Here is a 27,728-nt window from a genome sequence, read left to right as displayed (position 1 = left end):
CATTAGAATCCCCTTGTTAGTAAATGGTTAAAATTCATGAAAACTTCAAGTGTTTCTATTTTCCCATACATTTGTTCTGTCCACTTGAGTGCTTTCCCGAACAGAGCTATCAATAACTAGCAACTTATCGACGACCAACGGAGGGGAAATCGTAGGATTTAAAGTCTCCGTGAACAAAGGAAAAGTAGAAGAATGAAGGGGAATACTTGCCTAGAGTATAAACAGTGGATCTCGCTGAGGAAAACTTTCATTCGGCATCGTACTGTTGAGCAGTCCAGTTCACTTTGCTTTCGCTGCGCTTCGATCTAAGATTGGACCCCACCAGTGGTAATCCAACTTGGAAATCGTCGTTTGATTTTTCTGTTCGTTTTTCGCGTTATTCGTATCGTGTGTTCTTCTTTCCGCGTCATAAATTGGACGCTTCGCGTAGTGTGCGATGAGCAAGAAGAAGAGGAAGGCAGGTTCGAGCCCTGCATAAAACGAACGCATTGCCAGGGGCAATAAAATTTCGAGGTAAGCGTCATCTAATGATGCACGCGGTGTTGGTGCAGTGAAAAGCGCTCGCACTGAACCGAGCCTTCGCGAATGTGACACCGCACCGAACAACAGCGAAGTAGGCGATTTCGGCGCGTCGGTCGAAAATGTAAACGCCCAGGCAGCAACCAAAATCAAGCTCCCCCCGCTGGTGGTGAAGGCGGTCGCTCTTGACAATCTCATCAGCGAATTCGCATCGATGGGTGTTACAGCAGAGTACAAGCTGTGTGACATAATTCGGTCTTATTCCAAGCAGTTAACATTGTTTATTTTTCGTCTTCATAAGGACATCGTTTGAGCCTTTGAGAATACATCAATGCATTAAACTGACGTTATGGCGAAGCAGACGTTAATGTTGTGCACCAAAAAATTATTTGAGAATACTAAGCATCTTGAATATCTTACTGGAATGTTATAAGTTATTTGGGTTCGCGTGCCAGTCGCAAAACTTCCTTCAACTAGGATTGCATTTGCGCTAATATTGATCATAATGAAGCATTGCTACTGTTTTCGAGGTTGTTATTAACAAGAAGATTTAATAACAACCATCAAGAAAAGTAAATGTTCTGGAATTTTGTATGTGATTAGGTTTTGCTTGCCAGTAGCAAAACTTCCTCCACTAAGGGAGACAGCTGCGCTTATCTCGAGCATAAGAAAGTAATGCAACTCTTTTCGATGCCAGTAATATTAACAGAAGCGTTTCTTTTGAGAATAGCGCAAAATGATGAGAAATGTTTATATTGCTAGTAGTTTCAAGCCACCAATGTATGGCTCTGTATGCATGCTATGGTGAACGCTTGTTTGGTGCTTGGTTTACGCTTAGTTTGTACGAACGATATCTAGAGGTGCAATTCCTTTGAGGCAATACTAAATAACATGTAGCATGATATTTGATACTTGCAAGTGTTGTCATTGTTGTTGTTTACATGCGGTGCCAAAGATATATTGATGTAGTTATGAGATATGGAATAATGGTGCTGGTGCAACATGTATATAATCGACTGTAGCCGAGTCTATGTCAATTTTGAAAAAGGCCACCGGAATAGCCTTCGAGGTAAATTTTCATTGCATTGACATGAAATAAATTGCGACATACGATCAGCTAGTGTATTGTTTTGCGAGGGCAAGAATGAATCATCAATCAATTATCGTCAACTGATTCTACAATGAAAAACTCATTTCAGAGATTATTCTACTAAGCAGTTGTTTCTAAAATTTCACAGCATTATAGAATAATATCCGAAGGTATAAACAAGCGACTTATATAAAATAACAGCGTAGTTCTACATCAACAATGCGGTCGTATCTTGGACACAACCTCCTATATTTTTTTTGTGGGATTATGCGAAAGACCGTGTCTATGCCAACTCTCCGCAAACTCTTGAACATTTGAAAGACAACATTCGTGAAGACCGAGATACCGCCCCATATGTGCCGAAAAGTCATCGAAAATTACCTGTTCCGGATCAAGGTGTGCGAGGAAGCCCTAGGTGGACATTTGAATGATGTTGTATTTCACACATAATGGCATAAACCAAACTTTAATTTGAAATAAAATTTTAATCGAAATTCGAATTCTAAGTGTGTTTTATTTCAATTTACTTTCGGAATTTAAAGTTGGAAAACCCTGTATAATCGAGTCCGAGCTGTATCTTGATATGCTTAATGCGCTGTAACTATCAAATTAGTATTACAATTGCTTCTTTATAGTAATCCCTTGGTTTCACTATCATTTCACATAAAAACTATATTGAAAATATAACATAATCGGCAGAAATCTTACAACACTACTCGTTTGTGTTCGACGTTCCCTTAGCGTGAGCACTTTGAATTTACCCGTTCATAAATATTTAAATTTCTTCCGTGTATCATCAGTTCTCACCATTGTTAACAGTTTACTGTGATTGGTTGGTAAGTGTTTCGCAGTTGACTATAAAATATAAACAAGTGTAATGTAATTTTCGTCCAAAAAATTACAAAATAAAGTGTCCGAAATATTTGAATTCAATCTGTCCGAAATTTGATTTAGTGTCCGAAGTTTGATTTTTATTCGCTTCATTTTAAAAGCATCGATGATTTTTTTATGTTTTCAATCAAATAGGTACCAAAGTAGAAAGCTTAAAAGCATATTGAACTAATTTATTAAAAATATTTACCAAGTTTAGATCTGTTTTCTGATTCGTATGCCTTAAACGTCCGAAATATGATTCAGAACGGTAGGCTAAGTTGTAACGACCGCCTATATACATACTCTTTTTTACTTTCTCCACTCGTCTTTGCCTTGTCCCTACGTTTCACCCGTTCCTGTGGTTGCTGGTGATGAATAGCTGTTTGCTGCGGTAGCCCAGACAAAATGCATGGGAAAGTAGGGATTTCTTTCTTCCAATTTTCATCAATTTGAGATTTACATGAACTGAAAAATCGTAATGTAGAGCATATAAATAATTCCTATTAATTCGTGTATTAGGAATTAAAATCCATCAATTAATTGAAGAGGTATTAACGTTCAAAAACTGAACACTTTTTCACATCGAAATATTGAAATTGGCCCCTATATTGAAAGGTTAGAAGCGAAATAATTTGATAACTGGCAAACAATTTTTTCATTCAATTTGTTTATTTATTTAGGCTCATTAGCATTTACGCTGTAACGGAGCCGTATTTCAGGGTCCTTGTAGCCTAATTGGTTGCGTGTCCGCTATTAAGCGAACGATCATGAGCTCATAACTCAGGGCCCCTCAACTGACCACCTTTGTGTGTTATTCTAGCTACAACAATCATCATGTGTCGGTAATCCCAGTCCCTTGCCGCTCACAAAGGAAGCCTCATATCAACAGTCCCACTGTAAACAGCCCAACTGTGAACATTCGAACAATAGCAATATTCTTAAGACGAAAAAAAGGCGACATGTGTTGTGCATCGATAGAATAGGAATTCTCTTACGCCTAAACGGCTACTGTGTTATAGATAAAACAATAGATAGATAGCGATACTCTTACGTATTCCTTCTGTTCATCCATTGTTCAGTTAGACCACCGCACAGCGGAGACAGTTGATATGATCGCTGTTGTGTGTTATTGATAGATCAACAGCCCGATGTTGCTGGCAGAGCAGAGCAGTTGTATGGATCAATCGATCTTATTCCGATCTCCATCGCTGATGATTGTTGTGTGGACGTAGTTATACTGTAACAACACAAAGATGGTCAATTGAGAGCCCTGAGTTTTGAACTCACGATCGATTGCTTACTAAGAAAACGCGCAACCAATGTGGCTACGAAGACCCCCTGCAAACAATTGTTACAGTTAAACGTTTCCATCACACTCAATCGATTTGCGTTCTCAATGGGAACAATCCGGCCAATATCCAGTTTACCTTAGGAAAAGAGAACACCGCTCGGATAGCAATGGCCGCACCTGTTGGTATAATCGGTCGCCAGTCGGCTGCAATTATCGTTATGCGTTTAGTTTCGTTCTTCTCCAGCCACCTCTCATTCCCCCTCCCATCTAGAATCGATACCACCGTTGTGTTTAATCTGCTCGAAATCTTAAACCGACACTCAAATTAACTTTTTCTTTACCTCTCTTTTGTTTCGCAATTTCGCTTTCAGCCTAACCGTTCGGTGCGCTTCTGATTCCGAACCGAACCTGGCTATCATGTCCATCCTGGCGGCGAGCTGGACCACTGCTACTGCTGACGAGGAAAAGCAATTACGATGAACAAAACCGTGGCCGCCGTCGCACGGTTTACCAGCGCCATCGCTGGTCAAGGACCATCGGCTGCAAAAATATCGTCGACATCCGCAACGGCGGCAGCTACCTTGAGCCCTTCGGAGATGGCTGCTGGCACGGTTTTCCAGAATTCCAAAGAACTGATGGTCCCGCGGCTGACCAGCGAAATCATCAGCGACGAAGATGACGAAGATCGAGCGTCCCGGAGCGATGATGAGGATGATGATGATAATGAGTCCTGCGGAACGGTCAGCGATTTTTCGACGGAAGAAATCCCGGTGTGGATCCGGGGGGAACAACGGTTCATCTCTGGCGTAACGGATGATACAACCTGTGGGGATCTGATTCAAGCGTTGCTGCAGCAGGAGAACTTAGCCGCCGGCAGCGGAGCGGTAGAAACGAAGGACTACTGCATCACCGAGCGATGGCGACAAGTGGAGCAAATTTTGGACAGCAAGACCAAGATATGGCAAATTTGGTCCGCCTGGGGAAAAGCGCAGCCCGAGGTGAGTGTGAAACCGAGTTCACTAAGTGTTGGATAATTATCTTTTCTCGATTTGTTTTAGGTCAAATTCATTCTCCGTCGAATGGATAGCCCTCACGAATTAACGGAGACATCAGCTTCTGGTGGGATCTCCGCAGGCACTATCGGTTTGTCGACCGAACGGGACAAGGATAGTGGACGTGGGAGTCCCACGGGGAGCATCAATAGTGCAATAGTGCGACGGAAGCGGCACCGGGCGCACAAATCATCCTTCGCGTGGATGACCCACGGGACGACGATTCATCCGAAATCGTCGAAAAACTCGATCGAGCGTCTCATGAAGCTGATTCTCGAGCAGGGGGATATTATTCAGCAGCAGCTGTCGAAACTTAGGTGAGCGAAGATTGAACGGAATGAAACGCTGAAACATAAATAGGAGAACATAAAAATGATCGTTTGTACTGCGCTGTTCGATTTGCGTATGCTCCAAACTGATAGCTTTCCGCTCCATTTTCGATGCTGTAAAGTAATCATAATAAAACGTGAACCTTCAAATTGTGGTCGATTCCAATAAACGAACTTACTGCGAAGGGACTCATCCCAGACGGCCATTTAACTCCGGGGGAAATTTTCATTGCTCGATTATGTATCAATTCATTTTGGTTTTATTGATAATTGGAACCTAGAAAGATCACGGAAACGAGATAATAGGAAATGGCATGGCTTAGGCTCGAGGGTCAGTTATTGACTTTCGCTCAATTCATTTCCTGTGTGTGTGTAAGGATTCATCAAAATGAACGAACCAAATTGGAATGCAGATATTTAAATTAACGGCGATGTTTTGTTGTCGCTGTTGATAGTTTGGCGTAAAACAAAACGATCTGTGTGGTAATAAAACTGGTGAACCATTGTTGCTTCGGACTGATTTTGCTGCGTTGAAACAGGGAACCGTCAAAAAGCACATATATCAAAGTTACCTATTTAGAACCAGTCAGTGTTAATAAAATTTATGGCAAAGAGAAATGCAGCATTCGGACATGTATCTGTTTTGGGTTTTTACTATCGCTATTTTTTATGCTGTCTGGTTAGTGTTTTTTCTACTGTGGGTTTTATATTCGGGTTTATATTCAATTCACTGCATTTTACTCAATCTGATCGATATGATTGATTCTGTACTATCGCTTGGTGCATTTAAAATGCAATGATTATTCAGTTTCATAAGGACGAAATTTCTGTCAAGGATCGTCTGAAAGGATTCGCGTCGGACGGTGTGACGTATGTTTTACCCCAGATCAACAGATTGGATCGTTTGTTCCAGGCTGAAAAACCTGAGTTCACGATGCTACATGAAGGCCTGAAAGATTTTTATTTGATTACTAGCAGACCCGGCAAACTTCGTCCCGCCCAAAATTTGTTTTTTGTTTTCAATACCTTGTAACATTCACGTTTTCTTACTAAGCGCAAGTTCATGAGTCCAACTGTCAGAACTGTTCATTGATTGATCTTCTAATCGACCCCGTTGAATTTACCTTTTATTAAGAAATGCCTAGTACTTCTACCAAAACTCATCATTAGAATATCAGATTATTTTCAGACACAATTCGAATTTTCGAGTTATGCAGAAATTTGTGTTCCCATTGTATGGGAGACCCCCTTAGAGAGGGGGAGGAGTGTCGAACCATCTTAGATATGTTTCTTCCTCATAAAACTTCCACATGCCAAATTCAGTTTCGTTTGCTTGATAAGTTTGCCCCCTAAGAGACGGGAGGAGCGTCCATTCGCCATAGACACGTTTTGTGTCCCCTAAAACCTTTGCATTATTTTTCGAATCATGCAGACATTTGTGTTTCATTTGTATGGCAGCTCCCCCTTGGAGAGGGGGTAGAGTGTCTAATCATCGTGAAAACATTTATTGCGCCCTAAAACCTCCATATACCTAATTTGGTTTCGTTCACTTAATTAATTCTCGAGTAATGCAGAAATTTGTGTTTCATTTGTACGGCACTACTATACGGTGGGTGCAATAGGACATCCCATCCGAGCTCCCGTAGCTCCCGAGCGTTACCCTGGTGGAAAACAACACCATTCCTATTGATCATTTCTGGCCGCTTCTGGACAATCGCCTGCTTCAAACGGTCAAGCTGCTCACAGTAGAGAACCGAGTTGAGGGTTAGGCCATAGTTGAGCAGCTCATAGTGGATGATTCCCTTCCAATCCCACCAAACACACAGCAAAACCTTCCTGGCCGTCAACCCGGGCTTGGCGATGTCGGCTCACCGCGCTTCGACTACGACTTTTTTCGCTTTAGGTTGTCGTACGTGATCCACTTCTCATCAACAGTCACCATCTTCTTCAAAAATGGGTCGAGTTCGTTCCGTTTCAGCAGTGCATCGCAGGCGTTGATTCGGTCTAAACTATTTTTTGCATCAACTCATGTGGCACCCAATCTAATTTTTTTTGGAATCCAATCTTCTGCAAATGGTTTCAAACGGTTTTATGGTCTATACCCAGTTCCCGGCCAATCGAATGAGTGCTCACATACCGGTCTACTTGGATAATTTCAATGATTTTATCGGTTTCCACGACGATTGGCCTACCAGTACAGGGTGTAACTTTGACAGCCACTACACCAGAACGAAATCGATCAAACCAACGCTGTGCTGTGCGAATCTTTACAGTATCGGGTCCATAAACTACGCAGTTTTACCTCGCAGGTAGTAAAAACGTAAAATATGGCGAATTTCTTACTTGGTGGACTCCATCTTTGACGCGCTATAACTTGAGACTGAAAAGGACAATCACAACACTGTCAAAACGACACTTGTAGCACAGATTGTCGTCTTTAAATACCCGTATAGTATGACCCGATGCGATAAGTACAACGCAAGATATGTTTAAGTGTTGCCATTCATTGACAATATACGACATTTCTTTTTCCCCAACTCAATATATAGATTCTCACTAATATCTGCGAGGAATCTTACGTTGTTTCAATGTTCAATGCTATTAAAGTGCGCTACACCGTCACCGTTCCCGTCAACTATTCTCTAGGACTTATTTTGCCGACGTCAAAGTTGCCGGTATGGTGTATTTGAATGCTACCATACAATTTCCATGGGAGAATATTTGACATTTCATTCCTTCACGTTTACTTCACGTTGACGAGACGGTGTATGTGTAGCGCACTTAATGCTAGAGAAATTATCAGAACAATGGACAGCGAAAGGCAGAGCATTTCAAAGGATATTTGTCGCAGTTTTTTCGGGGAGCTGATCAAACAAATGAGAAAATAAAGCGGGTTTTGAAGATTCGATGCTACAGCAATGTCAAATCCCAATCCCTTTTCCAACTTGACCAGCATTAACGTTGTGTTAGAAGCGTTTCCAGGATTCTACAATGGGACTGTACAAGATCTGGTTAATTCTCCACCTAAAAATGTTCTTCAGTAACATAAAAATAAAATTGCTCCGTAAGGAAATCACAATTTATGGATTGGCATGCGCAGGATTGGTGGACAAAAATTGGATGCCTAAAAAGAATTGATGGTTCGCTTGCCTTTTCGGCGCTTCGATGATATTAGGCTGTCAAAAAAGTCCTGCGGTATTTCCGCGAGGTGTCGTTGTAAGCGCGTAGTTCTAGTTGTATTCATTGTATCGAGTCATACTATAGCTTGTTGGAAAGGTAATATAGTCCTTGACAGTGTTTTGTTTGGTTAAGTCGTTCGTGAGTTATAGTGTCGCAAATATGGAGCAAAATAAAGAGAAAATCCGACATATTTTACAGTACTACTATGACAAAGGCAAAAATGCATCTCAAGCTGCCAATAAAATTTGTGCAGTTTATGGACCCGATACAGTTTCCATTTCCACCGCACAACGATGGTTTCAACGTTTTCGTTCTGGTGTAGAGGTCGTCGAAGATGCGCCACGCTCCGGAAGGCCTGTCGTCGAAAATTGCGACAAAATCGCTGAATTAGCCGAGAAAGACCGGCATAGTAGCAGCCGTAGCATCGGCCAAGAGCTGGGGATAAGTCATCAAACCGTTATTAACCATTTGAAGAAGCTTGGTTTCACAAAGAAGCTCGATGTATGGGTGCCACACACGTTGACGCAAAAAAACATCTTTGACCGTATCGACGCATGTGAATCGCTGCTGAATCACAACAAAATCGACCCGTTTCTGAAGCGGATGGTGACTGGCGATGAAAAGTGGGTCACTAACGACAACGTGAAGCGCAAACGGTCGTGGTCGAAGCCCGCTGAAGCGGCTCAGACGGTGGCCAAGTCCTCATTAACGGCCAGGAAGGTTCTGCTGTGTGTTTGGTGGGATTGTCAAGGAATAATCTATTATGAGCTGCTTCCCCATGGCCAAACGCTCAATTCGGACCTGTTCTGCCAACAACTGGATCGTTTGAAGGTAGCACTCATGAAGAAGAGGCCATCTTTGATAAACAGAGGCCACATTGTCTTCCATCAGGACAACGCCAGGCCACACACTTCTTTGGTGACGCGCCAGAAGCTCCGGGAGCTCGGATGGGAGGTTCTTTTGCATCCGCCGTATAGTCCGCACCTTGCACCACGTGACTACCACCTGTTTTTGTCCATGGCGAACGAGCTAGGTAGTCAGAAGTTAGCCACAAAAGAGGCCTGTGAAAATTGGCTATCCGAGTTTTTTGCCAATAAGGAAGCGAGCTTCTATAACAGGGGTATTATGAAGTTGGCATCTCGTTGGGAACAAGTCATCGAACAAAACGGCACATATTTGACTTAAAACAGATGATTGTAACTAATTTTATGAACAAATGAAAATTCAAAAAAAAATACCGCAGGACTTTTTTGACAGCCTAATATAATCAGAAAAAAATAAGCTTCAAAATAAATTCATAATGTATAAATATTATTCCTCTCTCGCCCTTACTATGCCTGTGGAAAATGTAGAAATAACTTTTTCTGTATATAACTACATGAAAATGTAAACTAGAAACTAGTTGGCGAGCATTATGGCGAAAGGTATACGAAAAACTACGTTTATTTCCACGGGGAGTATTTGGGAGGAATAAAAATAGACGAGGATATAAAGTAGTGATATTGAAACGACTGACCCAATGTACGAACAGGTTAAAAGAAGTGCCAGGAAGAACGAAGAAGAACATTCGTTGGGAAATAAGTGGCCATAAAACGAACAGCGCATGCGTTCTGGTTGTTGAGTTGACGTAATTCGACTTAGCTATAGTCATATTCAATTTGGAAGGCGATGCGTTGTAACTGGACATTCACGGCACTTCTTCTTACTCGACGAATGCTGTTTAAACGGTGTTTGGTGTTTTAAATATCGAGCTTTTGTATTTTCACAACAAATATTTTATCAAGGAATTCGTGTTAATTACTACTACAGCATACAGGAAACCCTCCATCGCTAAACTTTTATCTCATTTAACAGCCTTTCCAAGTAGCAACGTGCTGAACTGTATTTGAATTTATATAAATATTAGATGTTTAAGGTCCTCCAAAACGTTCTGAAGCTCAGACCAATTGATCACCATTTCAATCACTGGTGCAATGTTATAAACATGCAAGAAATCTTACCCAAAATGGTTCATAGAACCCGCGTGCCATGCTGGCTTTGAGTTTATACAAATACCATATTATAATATATAGGTTCTGCAGATCATTCCAAGGTTCAGAAGATCATAGAGTCAATTTTCTCCATTGACTTTAATTGATAGGCAAATGAGATAATTCATATTATGCATAAATGCATATGTAACATAGTATTTGTATTTGTATTTGTATTTATTTTTCAATTCAACTGACAATTGTTGTCTCAATGAATAGAAAACTATGCTAATCTTAGTTGGCCAGCAGTACGAAATAGGTCGAGAAGCCGTTGTCGGAAATTGTTGGCAGAAATATTAAAATCGAAGAGATTGAAATTGTCGTTGAAATGCTGACAGATCGAACGGATGGGCTCATGCAACCCATAATTTCTGCTTCGTGGATCCAACAGCAGAAAATCACGTTGGCGTAACGGTCTTTCAGGCACGTACATGTTCAGTTGAGCCAGCAGTGGTGGGCAGTCAATGTCTCCTGAGAATATTTTCCCAGCAAATGTAGCTTGAGCGACTGTGCGTCTAACTTCAAGTGGTTGAATATTCAACAGACGACAACGATCCTCGTAGGGTGGCAGGTTCCGAGGATCGCGCCAACGAAGAAATCGGAGGGCGTATCTGACGAACTTCTTTTGAATAAAGGGTGTGTCACATCAAATTGCATCACGGGAAAAACGCTGTAGAAATTTAATTTTTAGGAATTATATCTTCAGCTTTCGCTTATAATCAGATAAGAGTATATAGATCACGTTGGCCATGCTTCACTGTCAATTTTTCGTAAATTTGGAAAAATGTCGTCGAACGAAAAAGAGCGTCGTGAATTAATCCTGTGCACTCATTTCGAGAATCCGGAGTTGTCACATCGGGATATCGGTAAGATGCTGGGAATCGTCCAATCCACGGTCAGCAGAGTACTAAAACGATACTTCGAGAACCTAACCATTGACGGTGAAGAACGGCAAAAATGGATGCTCCGTCAGTGAAAAAGATCACAAGCGCGTAGTTCAGCAGTTTAGACGTGATCCGAGAAGTTCGGTCCGGGATGTCGCCAATAAGCTGAATTTGTCAAGTTCATTCGTCCAGCGGACCAAGCAGCGGGAGGGCCTGCGTACATACAAGGTTCAGAAGGCTCCTAACCGCGACGAAAGGCAAAACATGGTGGGTAAGACGCGAGCCCGGAAGCTGTACACCGAAATGCTGACGAAGTCGCATTGCCTGGTAATGGACGACGAAACCTACGTCAAAGCGGACTTTCGACAGCTGCCGGGCCTGTTGTTCTTCTCCGCAGAGGACAAATTCAGCGTTCCGGAGGAGATTCGCAAGCAGAAACTATCCAAGTTTGCCAAAAAGTACATGGTGTGGCAAGCGATCTGCTCTTGCGGAAAGCGAAGCGCCCCCTTCGTGATGACCGGCACGGTAAACGGGCTGGTTTACCTTAAGGAGTGCCTACAGAAGCGCTTACTACCACTATTGGAGCAGCACGAGGGCCCGACCATCTTCTGGCCGGATCTCGCTTCGTGCCACTATTCAAAGGACGTGTTGGAGTGGTACGAAGCCAACGGGGTCACCTTCGTGCCAAAGGAAATGAACCCGCCCAACGCGCCGGAGCTTCGCCCAATAGAGAAATATTGGGCGATTATGAAGCAGGCCCTCCGGAAGAACCCAAAAGTTGTCAAATCGGAGGCGGACTTCAAGAGAAAATGGATTTCTGTTAAAAAAAAACTACAACCTGACGTTGTACAGAACCTTATGGACGGGGTAAAGAGGAAGGTGCGAGCATACGGGCTTGGGCTCGAAGTATGAATAAAAAGAAAATGCCAAAAGTTGTTTAATAGTTTTTATTTTACTGTCTAAAATTTTCAAAAGGATCGGTCTACTGTGCGAATTTCTACAGCGTTTTTTCCGTGATGCAATTTGATGTGACACACCCTTTAGCTTCAATACGGGCGATCCATCTGGTGTGATAGGGGCACCATACTACTGAGTTTGATTCCAATATTGATCGGACAAGTGAACAGGGATCGGAGACACAGTGGGTCGCGAAATTCGTCGGCAATTTTGAATATAAAGCCCAATTGGCGATTGGCTCTGGCAACAATATCGTGATAGTGATTCCGAAAAGAAAGTCCGCTATCCAGGATAACTCCGAGATCCTTGAGGTGTTGTACTCGGTCAAGATGACAACCAAACAGGATGTAGTCATGGATGATCGATTGATTTTTGCGGTGATAGGAGATCACGTTACATTTTTTGACACTGACACTCAGCATGTTTCTGGAACACCAATCTGGTACCAATCAAGGTACATACCAAAGTTTGCAGATCCTGGCAGTCCGAATGGCATTTGACTAATTTGAATATTTTTGCATCGTCAGCAAAAAAGAAACGGCATTCCGGAGGTATCAGCAACGAAACATCATTCAAAAATAATGAAAATAATAGCGGCCCGAGGTTACTGCCTTGCGGGACTCCAGAATTGTTGGAAAACGTCTCCGATTCTGAGAGGCCAATCTTGATCCGAACTGAGCGATCTAATAAGTAGGATCTGAACCAATTAACACTTCTTGATGAAACACCGAGTTTATCCAGTTCAGCGAGGAGTATTTCGTGGTTCACTCTGAATCGAAAGCAGCTTTCAAATCCATGTATGCAGCATCAACTTGCCATCCCGAGTCCATACTTCGTAAACAAAACGATGTGAACTGCACCAAGTTGGTGGATACCGATCGCTTTGGGTAGAAACCGTGCTGTTGTGTGTCGATATAGTATTTGCAACAAGCAAACAAAGACCCATTTACTATTGTCTCGAACAGCTTAGAACATGCGCACAAGGACGTGATACCGCGGTAATTACCAACATCGCGTTTGTCGCCTTTTTTATGCACCGGAAACATATATGAAAATTTCCAACGGGTTGGAAATTCGCTTTGCTGAACCGACAGATTGAATATCGTTGTTAACGGAGAGCAAAGAACATCTGCACAAAGCTTCAAGACTGCTGAGGGTATTCCGTCGGGCCCAGCGGCATACGAGAGCGTTAATTTACGCATTGCGGTTTTCATCATCTCTTCTGTAAAGTGGGGAATGTCGAAGTTGAATTCATCACAATTTATTTACTTTCATTTTTGTACCGGGGTATAAGTTCAAAGTTTCAAAAACGAAAGCGTTAGACTTGGAGTGCAAGGTTTTGAACATCAATACCGGAGTGGTATGATAAATATTTCATTCGATGATTCGAGTTGTTAAGGAGGGGAAAGGGTGGGGGTTATGATTTGCGCTTGGTATTTCCGAGGAGGAATCGATTCCTCTTTTGAGCGTTAATAATTCTTTTCCGGCTCAATGAATTGGTACTCATTTTATTCGATAAATAAAATGTCTAAGAGTTATATGTTTGTTACTTATTAATTGATTGCCAAGCCAACGGTAGTTCTACGTCTACCTTGCGCTCATATCACTGATATAACCCACTTCTAGTTTATTTTCCAAAAATATTTTATCGAGCAGGAGGGAATACTTAAGGATACTTCATTCTTATCTTGATACCAAAATTTGGTTTGGACAAGTCTGATATAAGAAGCCAAATACCAAAGAATGAGACCAAAAAATTAGAGAGAAATAGCTTTTCAATACCAAATTGTGATAATTTCAATGCCAAAGTGTTACTTGAGCAGTATTGTATTTGTATTGAATGTGCTCATCTTAGTATTGGAATAATATTGTGGAACCTAATCAAAAATTATGCCTGAATTCAAATATGTAGATCACGTCAGTTTGTATTAATGTAGTTCCTTAAACCGTTTCGTCATTTCCTCAATAATTTTATCTGTAATCGATTCATATAAACGACGACTTTATTTTTCGCAAAATTTGATAAAGAACATCCGTATGTGCAAACACTTCATCCAGGAAAACTATCCGTGTGTAGTGTAAACAGTCAGAGTATTTGTGCTCGCAAGCTTTGCAAGTTAGATGAATTAAAACAAATATTAAAGCTCGCTGCGGTCGATATTGTATGTGTCAGTGAAACCTGGCTTAATGAACATATTAACGATTATGTGTTAAAAATTGATGGATATAACATTGTTAGACAAGATAGAAAGGGGCGTCTAGGAGGCGGCATCATGGTGTATGTTAACGACAGACTTAAGTATAGTGTCATTGATTTTTCTTCATATTCACCAGGAACGCCATGTTCCGAGTATATAGCAATTGAAGTTTTACTAAACAATGAAAAGATTTTTTTAGCTACTTTTTACAATCCACCTGAAGTAGATTGTGCAGACATAGTCGATACCTTGCTATCTCAATATGGGACAAAATTCGAAAATATACTTCTAGTAGGCGATTTCAACACGAATCTTCTTGATAACAATTCGGCTAAAACATCCAGATTTAAATCCATTTTATCCATTCATAAAATGTTCAGCTTTGGTTGCGAACCAACATTTTTCCATAGTAATGGTTCATCACAATTAGATTTGATGCTCTCTAATTGTAGATCACGCTTGCTTCGCTTCAATCAAATAGATTCACCTGTATTTTCGAATCACGATTTGATTTTTGCTTCACTTGATTTTGAAATAGTGTCCACTCCACCACAAGTCGAATATCTTGATTATTCCTCGATGGATGTAGATGGCTTACTTCAGGCATTTTATTCGTTTGATTGGACAAGTTTTTATCGGTTAAATGATTCCAATGAATTACTAAACTTTTTTAATTCAACAATTAAATATCTGCATGATCATTTTGTTCCTCTTCGAACATTTGTTCCCAATAAATCTAAGAACCCATGGTTCAATGATTCCATTTGTAAAGGTATTATTGATCGTGATTTGGTTTACAAGAAATGGAAAAATAGTAAAGATCCTAACGATCATAAATTATTCAAGATTCTTCGAAACAAAGTGACTATGCTCATTCGTCAAGCCAAACGAACGTATTATGATAGCTGAACTGACAATAATCTCCCTTCCAAAGAACTATGGAAAAGATTAAAAACATTAGGTTTTTGTCAATCAAAATCATCTTGTTCTGTACAATTTGACTCTAATGAGATAAATGAGAGTTTTGCTCGAAATTTTTCTGGAAATTCCCCTGAGAATAATGTCAATCAATTTGTAACAAACCGAAATTCATTTTATTTCAATTTGATTAATGAAGACGATGTCATAATTACTTTATACCATATAAAATCCAATGCAATAGGTCTTGATTCTCTTCCAATTAAATTTTTGAAATCATTTCGCTTGTGGCCAAACCGATTACTCATTTATTTAATTGTATCATAACTACAAGTGTTTTTCCTGACGAATGGAAAAAATCTAAAATAATTCCGATAAGAAAAAAGGCAAACATTAATAACATCCAAAATTTGCGCCCTATAAGTATACTCTGTGCGCTGTCCAAGGTATTTGAACGAATTATTAAACACCAAATTTGTCATCATATAAATCAAAATAACCTGCTAAGTTCGATGCAATCTGGATATCGTCCCCATCACAGCACAAAAACCGCAATGCTGAAGGTGTTCGATGATATAGGACTTATTCTGGATAAGGGTCGACCTGTTGTCCTATTACTTCTTGATTTTTCGAAAGCTTTCGACACGATTTACCACGAAATTTTGTGTAAAAAACTGTCGCAAAACTTTGATTTCTCGAGTCATGCAACGACATTGCTGCGATCGTATCTAATAGGACGAAGTCAGACCGTTTTTAGTAACGATGTTTATTCTAGATTTCTTCCAATATCCTCGGGAGTACCCCAAGGTTCGATATTAGGACCAATCTTATTCTCATTGTATATTAACGATCTTCCTGATGTTCTAAAATGTTGTAAAATACACATTTTTGCGGACGACGTCCAGATATACTTCGACTGCCTGGATAATACAGCATCGACCATTTCAAGAAATATAAATGGAGACCTTGTCAGAATACATGAATGGTCGTGCAGAAATAAACTTATGTTGAATGCCAATAAAACCAATGCATTATTCATAAATAACTCGCAATCCAATAACGTTCTCAAACCAGTGCTGCAGTTGAATAGTTCAATAATTCAATATGTTGAAAGCGGGTTGAGTCTCGGTATAATTATTCAATCTAACTTTAGCTTTGATAAATTTATTTTTAAACAATGTGGAAAAGTGTATGGTACCCTTCGTACATTGTATGCTACCACATCGTTCCTCAGCACTGACACTAAACTTAAGCTTTTCAAAAGCCTGGTATTGCCGCACTTCATCGCCTGCGATTTCCTTTTATCTAACTCATCAGTTTTTGCGCAATCTAAACTACAAGTAGCATTGAACGCTTGTGTTCGATATGTTTTCAGATTGAGTAGATTTGCCAGAGTTTCTCACCTTCAACATCGTCTGATTGGTTGTCCATTTCGCAAATTTGCTCCGATGAGATGTTGCATCTTTTTATTCAATCTTGCAAGAACAAAACTTCCAGGCTACTTACACGAAAAACTAGTAACTCTAAGAAGTTCACGCTCAAAAAAATATGCAATTCCACGACACTTCACTTCCAGGTATGGTAACTCTTTCTTCGTGAGAGGCATTTCACACTGGAATTCATTGCCAAATGAGTTGACTCTTGTAAAATCACAAACACTATTTAAGAGGAAATGTATAGAGCACTTTAATTGTTAAACTCAAGAAATTCTTCAAAGTAATAATTAATAATTTAATAATCAGTAATGCACCATTTGTACGTTAATCAGTGTAACAATTAAAGAGACAAAAGTCTCAAGTTACAAATTAAATTTGAATAAAGAATAAAGAATAAAGAATAAAGAATATTCGTAAAAAGTTTTAGCAAGAATACAGTGTTGAACTCAAGCATGAATGCGGGAGGACCTCTGGATGTAGTAAAAGATTCAGCATCAAAGACACTGTCGCCGAGGTAAATCTCACCCAAACATGCATTGATAGGTGCATAATTCAAATCATCTATTTTTGCAAACATTTGGTATGTTGGTCTCCATAAATTGCTTCAATGTCTCGCTGCGTTTTGACGACTGCGAGAAAAATGCCACAAGAGATGAGATCGTATTGAAAAACCATGACGTTTTCCTGTTGTTTGTGCACGAGTGAAGCAAAACCAAGCTCAATACGTGCGCGCTATCATAGCTCTGGGCCACAATTTTGTCAGCATTAAGACCAAAGTACGCAGCTATTTCATCCACATGCCCGGCCAATGCAGCGGAGGTTTTGAATCGTAAGCAATGATGATGATGATGGATTAAAGAGACTTTAAACTCTGGGAGTTCAATCGTCTCTACAACGTAAGCAGACATACGTGTACTATATGTACCGGGTTCAAGTTGTCGAATGAACAAAACCAATAAAAACACTCAAATTAAAACCACACATCAACGAAGAATACCACCACATCCATAGAAATCATGAATGAATTGGTTCGTTTTTTTATTTGTATCATGCTCGCTCGCAGAGTTGCCAATAATATTTTTCAAAAAACTGTAAAATTACTCCTAAAAAAACTGGAAGAAAACTGGACCCTAAAAAATCGTTTTATTTTAAGAAGTTCGACTTTGAGTTATTCAAAACATTTTTTTTTATCTATTCCAGTGCTTGAGAAATATAATTTACTTCGAACCATGTAGATCATAAAATAGCGAAATAAGCCATTAATTAACCATTCGAGCAGATCAAAATAACGTTTCCCACCACTCGAACATTACTGTGAAACAATATTCGAGGAACTTCTATTGGTTTCAGAGGATTTCTCTCGGTAACCTTCTCAGGTTACCTAAAGATAACTCTCCTCCGTCGCGATTTAATTTCTATAAAGCTTACGCATAATGGAACATAACTCCGGGACGATTGTTTCTAGAGGAGTTCTCTCGGCTTCTCAAGCTTTTGAAATATAACTGTGTCCCTTCGAGATGGAAGTTCAATATAGATGAATAACGGAATATAACGCCGGTCCGATTGATTTTATAGTTCTTCCGGTTATCTTTTCAGGTTTCGCAAAGATAACTTACCGCCGTCGCGAATGGAGTTCTATAAAGCTATGATTAACGTATCGACGGGACGGTTGATTTTAGAGAAGTTCTCTCGGATACCTTCTCAGGTTTTTAACTGTGAGAATGGATTTCGATTGAGGAAGATGCGATAAATAATAGAATATACAGCCGGTCTAATTAAGTGTACAGGTTTTCTTTTTTAGGTTACCTAAAAATAATTTTTGCCGCATGTTGTGACACATGAGATTTTCGGATTTTTATTTCGTTGAAGGGTCGATTGATGTATACACTGAGAGAAATAATTAGTAAATATAACGAATTTTTTGGTAAATACTACCAATCTATAGTCATTTTCGACCGTACTAATGAACACATATGTGAAGCAGAACAATGATTCGGAAGCCCAATATCGGCTACATTTTCTCGCCGAAAATGCACGTATCAGAATTATATCCTTATTATACCTCCGTATTGCCTTATGGGAACAATGAAAATGGTTAATACGCTCTTTTCTCACCAATTTTCAGATATGACAATATCCAAGTTTACTAATGTTATCGAGTAAAATATACTAATCTCTGGTAGGGATGCGGGTTTGTTGACAATATGTACAAAAAATTTGTACATTCTACTAATTTTGCATTACCAAATGTATTTAGTAGTTTTCGACCGAGGATTTTTCTAAGGGTACGGATGTAAACGGAAGCAAGATTACTTGGGTTTAATATTCATATCAATTAAAGTCAAAGTGCTCCCTTTGATCAGAATGAATTGGATGACCTAGAACATATAATAAACTCAATGTGAAATAATATACTGAATAATATATTATTCTGAGATTGTCTACCTGTCCTATGAACAGTTTGAACAGGCGGACGAGACGCCTCTGGGTTTTAGCAAGTTGGCCCACCTTAGGATATACTTCTAGGCGCCTTGATTTCAGCTTCCATTCGCTACAATTTCCACATGCCCCTTTTCAAATGTTTACGCTGAAACAAACAATGCAAAAACGTCGAACCAAAGCTAAGGTTAGGTGAAAGTGAGTGCGAAAAAGATAGCAACGTAGATTGTCAAAGAAACACTACAGTAATGTTAAAATTCGCGTTAGAAGAAAAAGAACAGAGGATTGAGGTTAGATTTAATGCAGTGTTCTATAATCAGAAACCGTGTCCCAATGCACCTCAATTAATCGCTGTGTGGGAAACGTCATTTCGATTTGCTCAAACGATGTGATCAATTATAAACTATTGATTGATTCGCCACTTTATGAACCGCATATAAATACAACACGAAGCTTCGGAGGAAATTATATTTCTCAAGCATTGGATTGGATAAAAAAAATGGGTGGGTTAAATTTATGAAATTTATGATGACCGCAAGGTTGACGTGGGACCTTAGCTTAGCAATTATTTGTTTGTATTGATTAAATTGTTGTTTGAATGAAACAATTTCCGAATTCAATTGAATTTAGTATATTTGCTTTGTGAGTAAAAAGATTGAACAAATGCCATTTAAGGGCAATTCATGCACCTGCATGAATTTGCAATGCCAATTTCCATAAGCTACATGGATTTGAAGTCTGTGTTGGGGAAACAAATTTCTGTCGGAACAAAAATACCCCGGACTTGCATGAATTTGCAATGCCGATTTTCTCCAGACACTTTGGTTTTGTTAGGGAACACATTTCGGTGGGAACAAATGCTTCCCCTACTTTCATGTGTTTGCAATGCCGATTTCCCCAGACACCTTGGTTCTGAAGTCTGTGTTGGGGAAACACATTCCAGTCGGAAGAAAAATACTCCCGACTAGCATGTTTCTTCAATGCCAATTTCCCCACGCTCCATAGATTTGAAGTCTGTGTTAGGGAAACATATTTCTGCCGGAACAAAAATACCCCCGACTTGCATGAATTTGCAATGTCGATTTTCTCCAGACACCTCGGTTTCAAATCTCTATTAGGGAACACATTTCAGTGAAAACAAATGCTCCCCCTACTTTCATGTATTTGCAATGCCGATTCACCCAAGGCTGCTTGGTTTTGATGGCTGTGTTGGGGAAACCGTGAATCGGGCCAATCAAAACGAGGTAGTTAGGGCGTTTAGATAACGCTTAACATTTTGCAGTTATTTAATTGTTTATCTAATGAAAAACAACATTTTATCAATTGCGATAGATGCGTGGAAATATTCCCTATCAACTGGCGCAAACATCCTTCCGGTCCAGTAAGGAATGTTCGAGTTATAAGCATTCGAAATCTTTCATTTTTTCCTGCATGTTCTGTGTTTAGGTTTTCATTAAACCCCCTATACATTCCGGTTAGACGTAGTCCCACGTCAAAATCATTTTCCGATCTACTCAACATAAAACGTTTTTACAGGATCCAGTTTTCTTCAAATACTTCAAGCACGTTTTGGGGCAAACTTGTACGCTTTATTTGCTCGGATTCCACGAATAAGACTGTTTCCTTCGATGTGGATGAGATGAAGGCGAGCCATCGGTAGGCCTTGTTAGATGCTTGGCAGACCAAGATTGAACCATCAAGTGTAGAAAACATGGATTATTTCGTGATCCATCCGTAATAGATGGAACGCGAATGTGCTCGTGAGCGGTCCGCAATGTGTTAAGAGCAATCTTCCAGGTTTTGGAAAATATTATTGCCTAAGCCTAGGAATCACACTTTCAAAGACATTAATTCTTAATAAATACAGCATATGTGTCTAGTAGTATCAGTTGCTGAATCAAGCAGTATATCGAACTTAAATCAGAAAGATTTTACAATCTTTCTGTGGTCACTTTGAACAGTGGACTTCAGCCTTGTTGAAAGTCCCTGCTACTCTTGGACGATTCTGATAGGTGCATAGGGATTCCAACTCCACTCATCTTGACTTTCGTAAATATTCGTCTAGGAATTTTCATCAACCTGCTCTGAAAAACATGCCACCATTCTGTACTCATAGGTACTAAAAAGCTTGAAATAAATAGATACAAATTCATTTCCAAAATATAAGAACCCCAATCTATAATATTTTTTTTACGTTTCAGAGACCGCGAGCTGCAGATCAGCAAAATCGAAGAGGAACGACATCGAGTGCGCGAGCGGGAGCACGGTAAGAACTATCTGCTCGAAACCTACCTGAGGGGCCTACCGGAAGTGTCCGAGTTGGACCCCAGCGCGGGCGACAGTGGCGTTACCTCCGAGGCCACCACCGCCGCATCTCCCGAGGTAGAATCGTGTCACGATCGGGACATCGAATCACCAGCATCATCATCATCGGCGGCAGAGAAGGATGTGAGCCTCAAGGAGAAGATCAAAATGATGGAAAGCATAGTTTTGCTGAACAAGCAGATAGTGAGGGAGGAGGAAGCGGCAGTGAAGCTGTTCGATCGAATACGACGCTACCAGCTGGATATACCCAACCAAACGCAGGCCCAGGTGGAAGAAAATTTGACGAAGATCAACACCAGTATTGACAAAAGTCAGAGTGAGCTGCAGATGATTGATGAAACCCTCAAACACTCGGATATCGTCCTGAGGGAGAAGACATGTTTGCTGAAATGTCTCCAAGACGAACTTGACGAGCAAGAGCTGCAGTCCAACGTGATAATGGATTTCTCCAAACCCAATCCCGTGCTGAGCGTCGGCAGAGTTGGCCCAATGATAGACGCCGTTGCGCCTATAGTGGATCATACACCACCAATCCACAACAGTTACCCGTTGTACACTATCAGCGAACATCAAAGCCGACCGGAGGTGGCCCAAAACACAAACACATTGCTCCGAAATCAACGATTTTCAGTCGTGCCCCCAAATGCCATTCCACCACAAATATCGGTGCATCAAATCAATAAATTCATTCATTCTACGAGTAAGTTAGGTAACAACTGCAACGCAACGCTGGACGATAAGACCTGTCCCAAACAGTTGTTCAATTCTGCGATGTTCTCTGAATCGCAACATCATGGCCGCGATGGATTCGCGGAACCACTAGGTGATGATTTTTCCAGCGTAGGAACGCTTGTGTAAATGTGGTGCTAGAGACAAAAAGGTGTAAACTAAAATCAAAGAGAAATGGGGGGGGGGATAACATACAAATATTTTCATCATATTGTTACATCTAACTCTAAGTTAGGATTAAGGGAAAAACAATCATTCTTATAACCAAACATATCACCTAAGAATAGACGTTAGAAACGTTTAGAATCTAAGCTCAATTTTTTTTTTGGTATTTCCCTTAAAGATTGCTTCCGACTACAAATAGAGTGTATTTTTTGTGTTTTTGTTTTTTCATGATATTTTTTTTTGCTGAGCTAGTCAGTTCAAGATTTCAATGCATTTCAAAACAAACGACAAATTAAGCAGATTGTTTATACAGAAATTGAACAGCGTCCCAATGAACCAAACAAATAACGAGTAGAAGGTCAAAGGTAATTTTAGTGGGGAACGATGATGAACGTTAAACGCATCGTTAGGAATCCCTCTAATTGTAGATAAATAGTGAAATGTATTTTTCATCGTTTTTTTTCGTCCATGCAGTGTAAGTGTTTTTGCTTATTTATGTTCATAGTTTCGATCTGACAATAAAACTGAAGCTACCAATACACCAAAATCAAACAGTTGTTTTCGCCAATTGAAACCGCGAGTTGATTTTCCCACAAAGTGAACCTGGTAATCCCGTTTCGTAATTAATTTCGAAACTTGTGTCACCCTCTGAAATCACACAATCTCACATCTCCATATAAAGCGAATACATCGTGCGAAATGATCGTGCGATTGAGCCCGGAAACCTCAGCCGTGACCAATAGAGAGAGAGAGGGAGGAATCCGTACAAATAAAAATATCACACGGTGATATTATTTCAAAATCTAGCACTCGACAGAGAGTTCAGGATTCATTATTTAAAACAAATTTTCAAACGTGCAAATTAATGTTAATCTCATACATAAACCTCACCACGGGCCACGGAGTTGAGCCGTGATGGGGGGGATCACCGTGTGTTCCAGAATCCACCTGAAGCCGCTCGCGGGATTCGGCAGAGGCGAACGAAAACAGGCGAAGTGATAATAATTGTATTCAGAAGAGGCGCTCGCGAACGTCGTAATTTATTCAGGACCCATGTTCACACAAATATACACGACCGGGACATTCCCGCGCACACATAGGTGCATTCACGTCCATCGATGCAGCCAAGGATCAGCGCACTAATACACACCCACACATACACAGTCGTACACCACAGCAGCAGCAATGAAACACAAAACGTTTAATAGATGTCAAATGCGAACGAGATAAATGTTATTAATTTAGATTTGCATTTATAATCGGGCGATGGCGGAACCAACAAAACCCGGGGGTCGTGCGGGGGTGGCGGCTGCTTTAATTGGAAAGGGGGCACTTTTTCACACATGCAAATGTGGTGCACACAGTGTGCTGTGTGCTATGTCATCGTCAGTGTCGTCGACTTTCTCGTTTCCGGTTCCGGTCTTTCCGCAACCGGTGCGCGCCCTAGCCATCGCTGCAAGACCGGTGCAGGGTTGAACGCTCTCGACGTTCACCACATGATCTTGTGGAAACAAGTACTGTGTTGATTTTGCAACAGATTTTTCACACGGGTTTTGATAGAATAATGTATTGAGAATATACACCAACTAGTTAACCCGGCAAACTTCGTCCCGCCCATTTACTTGATTAATTCTCGAGTAATGCAGAAATTTGTGTTTTATTTGTATGGCAGCCACCCCTAAGAGAGGGGGGAGGGGTATCTAACCACCATAGAAACATTCATTGCACCCTAAAGTTTCCATATGCCTAATTTGGTTTCATTTGCTTGATTAATTCTCGAGTAATGCAGAAATTTGTGTTTCATTTGTATGGCAGCCCCCCCTTTGAGTGGGGGAAGGACTGTCTAACCATCATAGAAACATTTATTGCACCCTAAAACTTTCACATGCCAACTTTGGTTTCGTTTGCTTGGTTAATTTCCGAGTAATGCAGAAATTTGTGTTTCATTTGTATGGCAGACCCCCCTTTGAGTGGGGGAAGGACTGTCTAACCATCATAGAAACATTTATTGCACCCTAAAACTTTCACATGCCAACTTTGGTTTCGTTTGATTGATTAATTTCCGAGTAATGCAAAAAATTGTGTTTCATTTGTATGGCAGCCCCCTCTAGGAGAGGGGGAAGGAGTATCTTATCACCATAGAAACATTTATTGCATCCTAAAACCTCCACATGCCAAATTTGGTTTCATTTGCTTGATTAATTCTCGAGTAATGCAGAAATTTGTGTTTCATTTGTATGGCAGCCCCCCCTTTGAGGGGAAGGACTGTCTAACCATCATAGAAACATTTATTGCACCCTAAAACTTTCACATGCCAACTTTGGTTTCGTTTGCTTGGTTAATTTCCGAGTAATGCAGAAATTTGTGTTTCATTTGTATGGCAGACCCCCCTTTGAGTGGGGGAAGGACTGTCTAACCATCATAGAAACATTTATTGCACCCTAAAACTTTCACATGCCAACTTTGGTTTCGTTTGATTGATTAATTTCCGAGTAATGCAAAAAATTGTGTTTCATTTGTATGGCAGCCCCCTCTAGGAGAGGGGGAAGGAGTATCTTATCACCATAGAAACATTTATTGCATCCTAAAATCTCCACATGCCAAATTTGGTTTCATTTGCTTGATTAATTCTCGAGTAATGCAGAAATTTGTGTTTCATTTGTATGGCAGCCCCCCCTTTGAGGGGAAGGACTGTCTAACCATCATAGAAACATTTATTGCACCCTAAAACTTTCACATGCCAACTTTGGTTTCGTTTGCTTGGTTAATTTCCGAGTAATGCAGAAATTTGTGTTTCATTTGTATGGCAGCCCCCCCTTAGAGAGGGGGGAGGGGTCTCAAAATATCATGAAAACCTTCCCCGGCCCCAAAAACCCCTACATACCAATTTTCATGTCTATCGGTTCAGTAGTTTCCGAGTCTATAAGAATCAGACAGACAGACAGACATCACTCCATTTTTATATATATAGATTACATGTCAACTCGTCTTAGGAGTTGGCAGCACCAACTCAGATTGCAGTGAAACGTTGTGGGTGTAAGGACAGGTCATTTTATTTTTGAAAAGACCCAAATTTTTTCTCTAATTTTAATAAAAATTTCGAACTCGAAAACTATAAGACCTACGAATTTTTTATCTAAAAATTAAATGTTGGAAATTGATTAAATGTTCTTGAAAAAAATATCATTTCTGTCAGTTTACAAAATAAATATTATAAAAATTTAAATTCATTTTTCTCAGAAACATAATTTTTTAAATTCGTTAAAAAAGTATATGAGTAGTCGATACAATTACCAACAAGGAAGATGGGCACTTTTATAGGGAAAAAGTTTCTCCAACAACAACGTTTTCATATTCATATTTCATATTTTTAGGCATTTATTGCATTATCCGCGATTTTCGTAATCAACGGTGAGCTTGCCAGACTATTTCGCGGATAATCGGGGTTCTACTGTACTTACAAAATTACAGTCAAAGAATGAGATTTTGGAAATTGTTTAAATTTTTATAAAAAAGCTAGTTGACCCGGAAAACGTTGTTCTGCCATATATATGATTCCTAGTGAATATTTTTGTGAATAAATACAGAAACTGACGAATGTAAAGTGTGTTTGAATGTTTCAACAATAGATAAAATAGAACGAATGAAACGATTTGAACGAAAATGTGTTTGTGTTTGTTTGTGTAAACGAAAACGGTTAACGTAGCTATACATTAAATAGTTATTGTCACTTACCTTTTCATACAGCAACAATTACCTGCAAAGAGAATAGATATCATATTAATCACAACACACCAAGGATGGAAATTGTGCGATAATGATTCGATCCATGATTAATCGCAAACTGTACAGATCGCAATGTGTACAAGTTGCGATCAACTATAACTCCTCTCCCTTCCCAACAGAATGATGTTCTCTTGGTTATTCTTAGTTTATTAATGGATCGCATCAACGGATCTAGGTAGAAGAAACGAAAGACTCTTTCCACTCGGTTTGTGTGCAGATCGATGTAATGCTCAGATCATAAATGTTCGTCAGTAGTAAACAGTCCGAACAATATCTGATCCCCAGCTTCGCCAGCTGAGATTAATCGTTTGTAGCGTGCCCTCACGATAAACCTCCAATCGTATGAGCAAAGCATTGGGAGTGCATACAGTAATGATTCCACTGCCATATCGCTTTTGTGAGATTTTGGCAGCTCTCCGTTTATAGTGTTCTCTATGTAAGCATGACGAAAACGAAAGCATCGCTCGTTGCTGGTGACGTCAATACATCTGACTAGTGGTATATACCTATTCATTGATCGCCCGAGCTTGAGCTTGAGCTTGGGTAGACTGTACAATTTGTAGTTGCTCTCCGTGATTGACCTGAACCAACCAAATTGCACAAAGAACACACAGAATGACGTATACCTATTCATTGATCGCTCGAGGCGATTTTTTGACGTAGGACTACGTCTTTCATTTCTATACCGGGGTGTAAAATCAAAGTTTCGAAAACGAAAGCGTTACGCCGGAGACCGAGATTTTGAGTGTTAATAGCTCCTAAACAACTGAACGAAATGGTATGATAAACACTTCATTCGAAAGATAAAATGTCTACGCGTTATATACTTGTTACTTTCTGATCCAAAAACTTGTTTCAATAGTCTTAAATTTGCTTTCAAAATAGGCTATTGAAATCACCAATCGGTATATAAGCGAGCGCCGCTCGGAAATCCACTCAGTTCTAATTGAACAGCGATTGGAGCATGTTGTCGCTGTTGTGGTGAAGCTCTTCATTTATCATGAAAGCGCGGATGAACGGTGTCACCAAGAGCCTGTTTGTGCACCTTAGGCCAGAAGGGAATCCATCAGGAGGAGAGTGATGCTACAAACGGTTCCCCGGGAAGATCTCGAAGCAGTCGCTACACACACACACACACACACATACACGCACGGAATTCTTTCCGTTTGGATCGAGAAAGATCCGGAAAATAATCTGCCAGTTCCTCTAGGAATTTAAAAATACATTCATGTGAAAGAGTTTATTTGAATGTTTTCTATCCATGTAACACTGTGACCAAATATGTTTCAATCAAGTGCTATTAACAGATGGTTATCGAGTTAGCATTAACCACTGGTGGGCTTCCAGTATCGAGGAAAATGTGGAAATATCTAATCGTTACTGAAAATAATCTGCCAGTTCCTCTGGGAATTTAAAATTACATTCATATGAAAGAGTTTATTTTAATGTTTTCTATCCATGTAACACTGTGACCAAATACATTAGGTTTTGTGATTTTTCAATCAATCGCAATCAACAGGATAGCTT

At 40.0% G+C, this 27,728-nt stretch overlaps 1 protein-coding gene across 1 annotated transcript in view; it reads left to right on the top strand.

Annotated features, from left to right (window-relative positions):
* Nucleotides 1-22,949, top strand: part of LOC129770368 (ras association domain-containing protein 10-like) — a 94,344-nt gene extending 71,395 nt beyond the window's left edge. The window contains exons 3-5 of the mRNA XM_055773155.1: nt 4,145-4,771; nt 4,832-5,142; nt 21,398-22,949. Of these exons, the coding sequence (XP_055629130.1) occupies nt 4,250-4,771; nt 4,832-5,142; nt 21,398-22,379 (1,815 nt within the window). The 5' untranslated portion in view covers nt 4,145-4,249 and the 3' untranslated portion in view covers nt 22,380-22,949. The remainder of the gene's footprint in view (nt 1-4,144; nt 4,772-4,831; nt 5,143-21,397) is intronic.
* Nucleotides 22,950-27,728: the final 4,779 nt, after the last annotated feature.

The sequence above is a fragment of the Toxorhynchites rutilus genome, chromosome 2 (assembly GCF_029784135.1).
Source record: "Toxorhynchites rutilus septentrionalis strain SRP chromosome 2, ASM2978413v1, whole genome shotgun sequence".
In the NCBI taxonomy this organism is placed as follows: Eukaryota; Metazoa; Arthropoda; class Insecta; order Diptera; family Culicidae; genus Toxorhynchites; species Toxorhynchites rutilus.
This window is presented reverse-complemented; position numbering and strand designations above follow the sequence as displayed.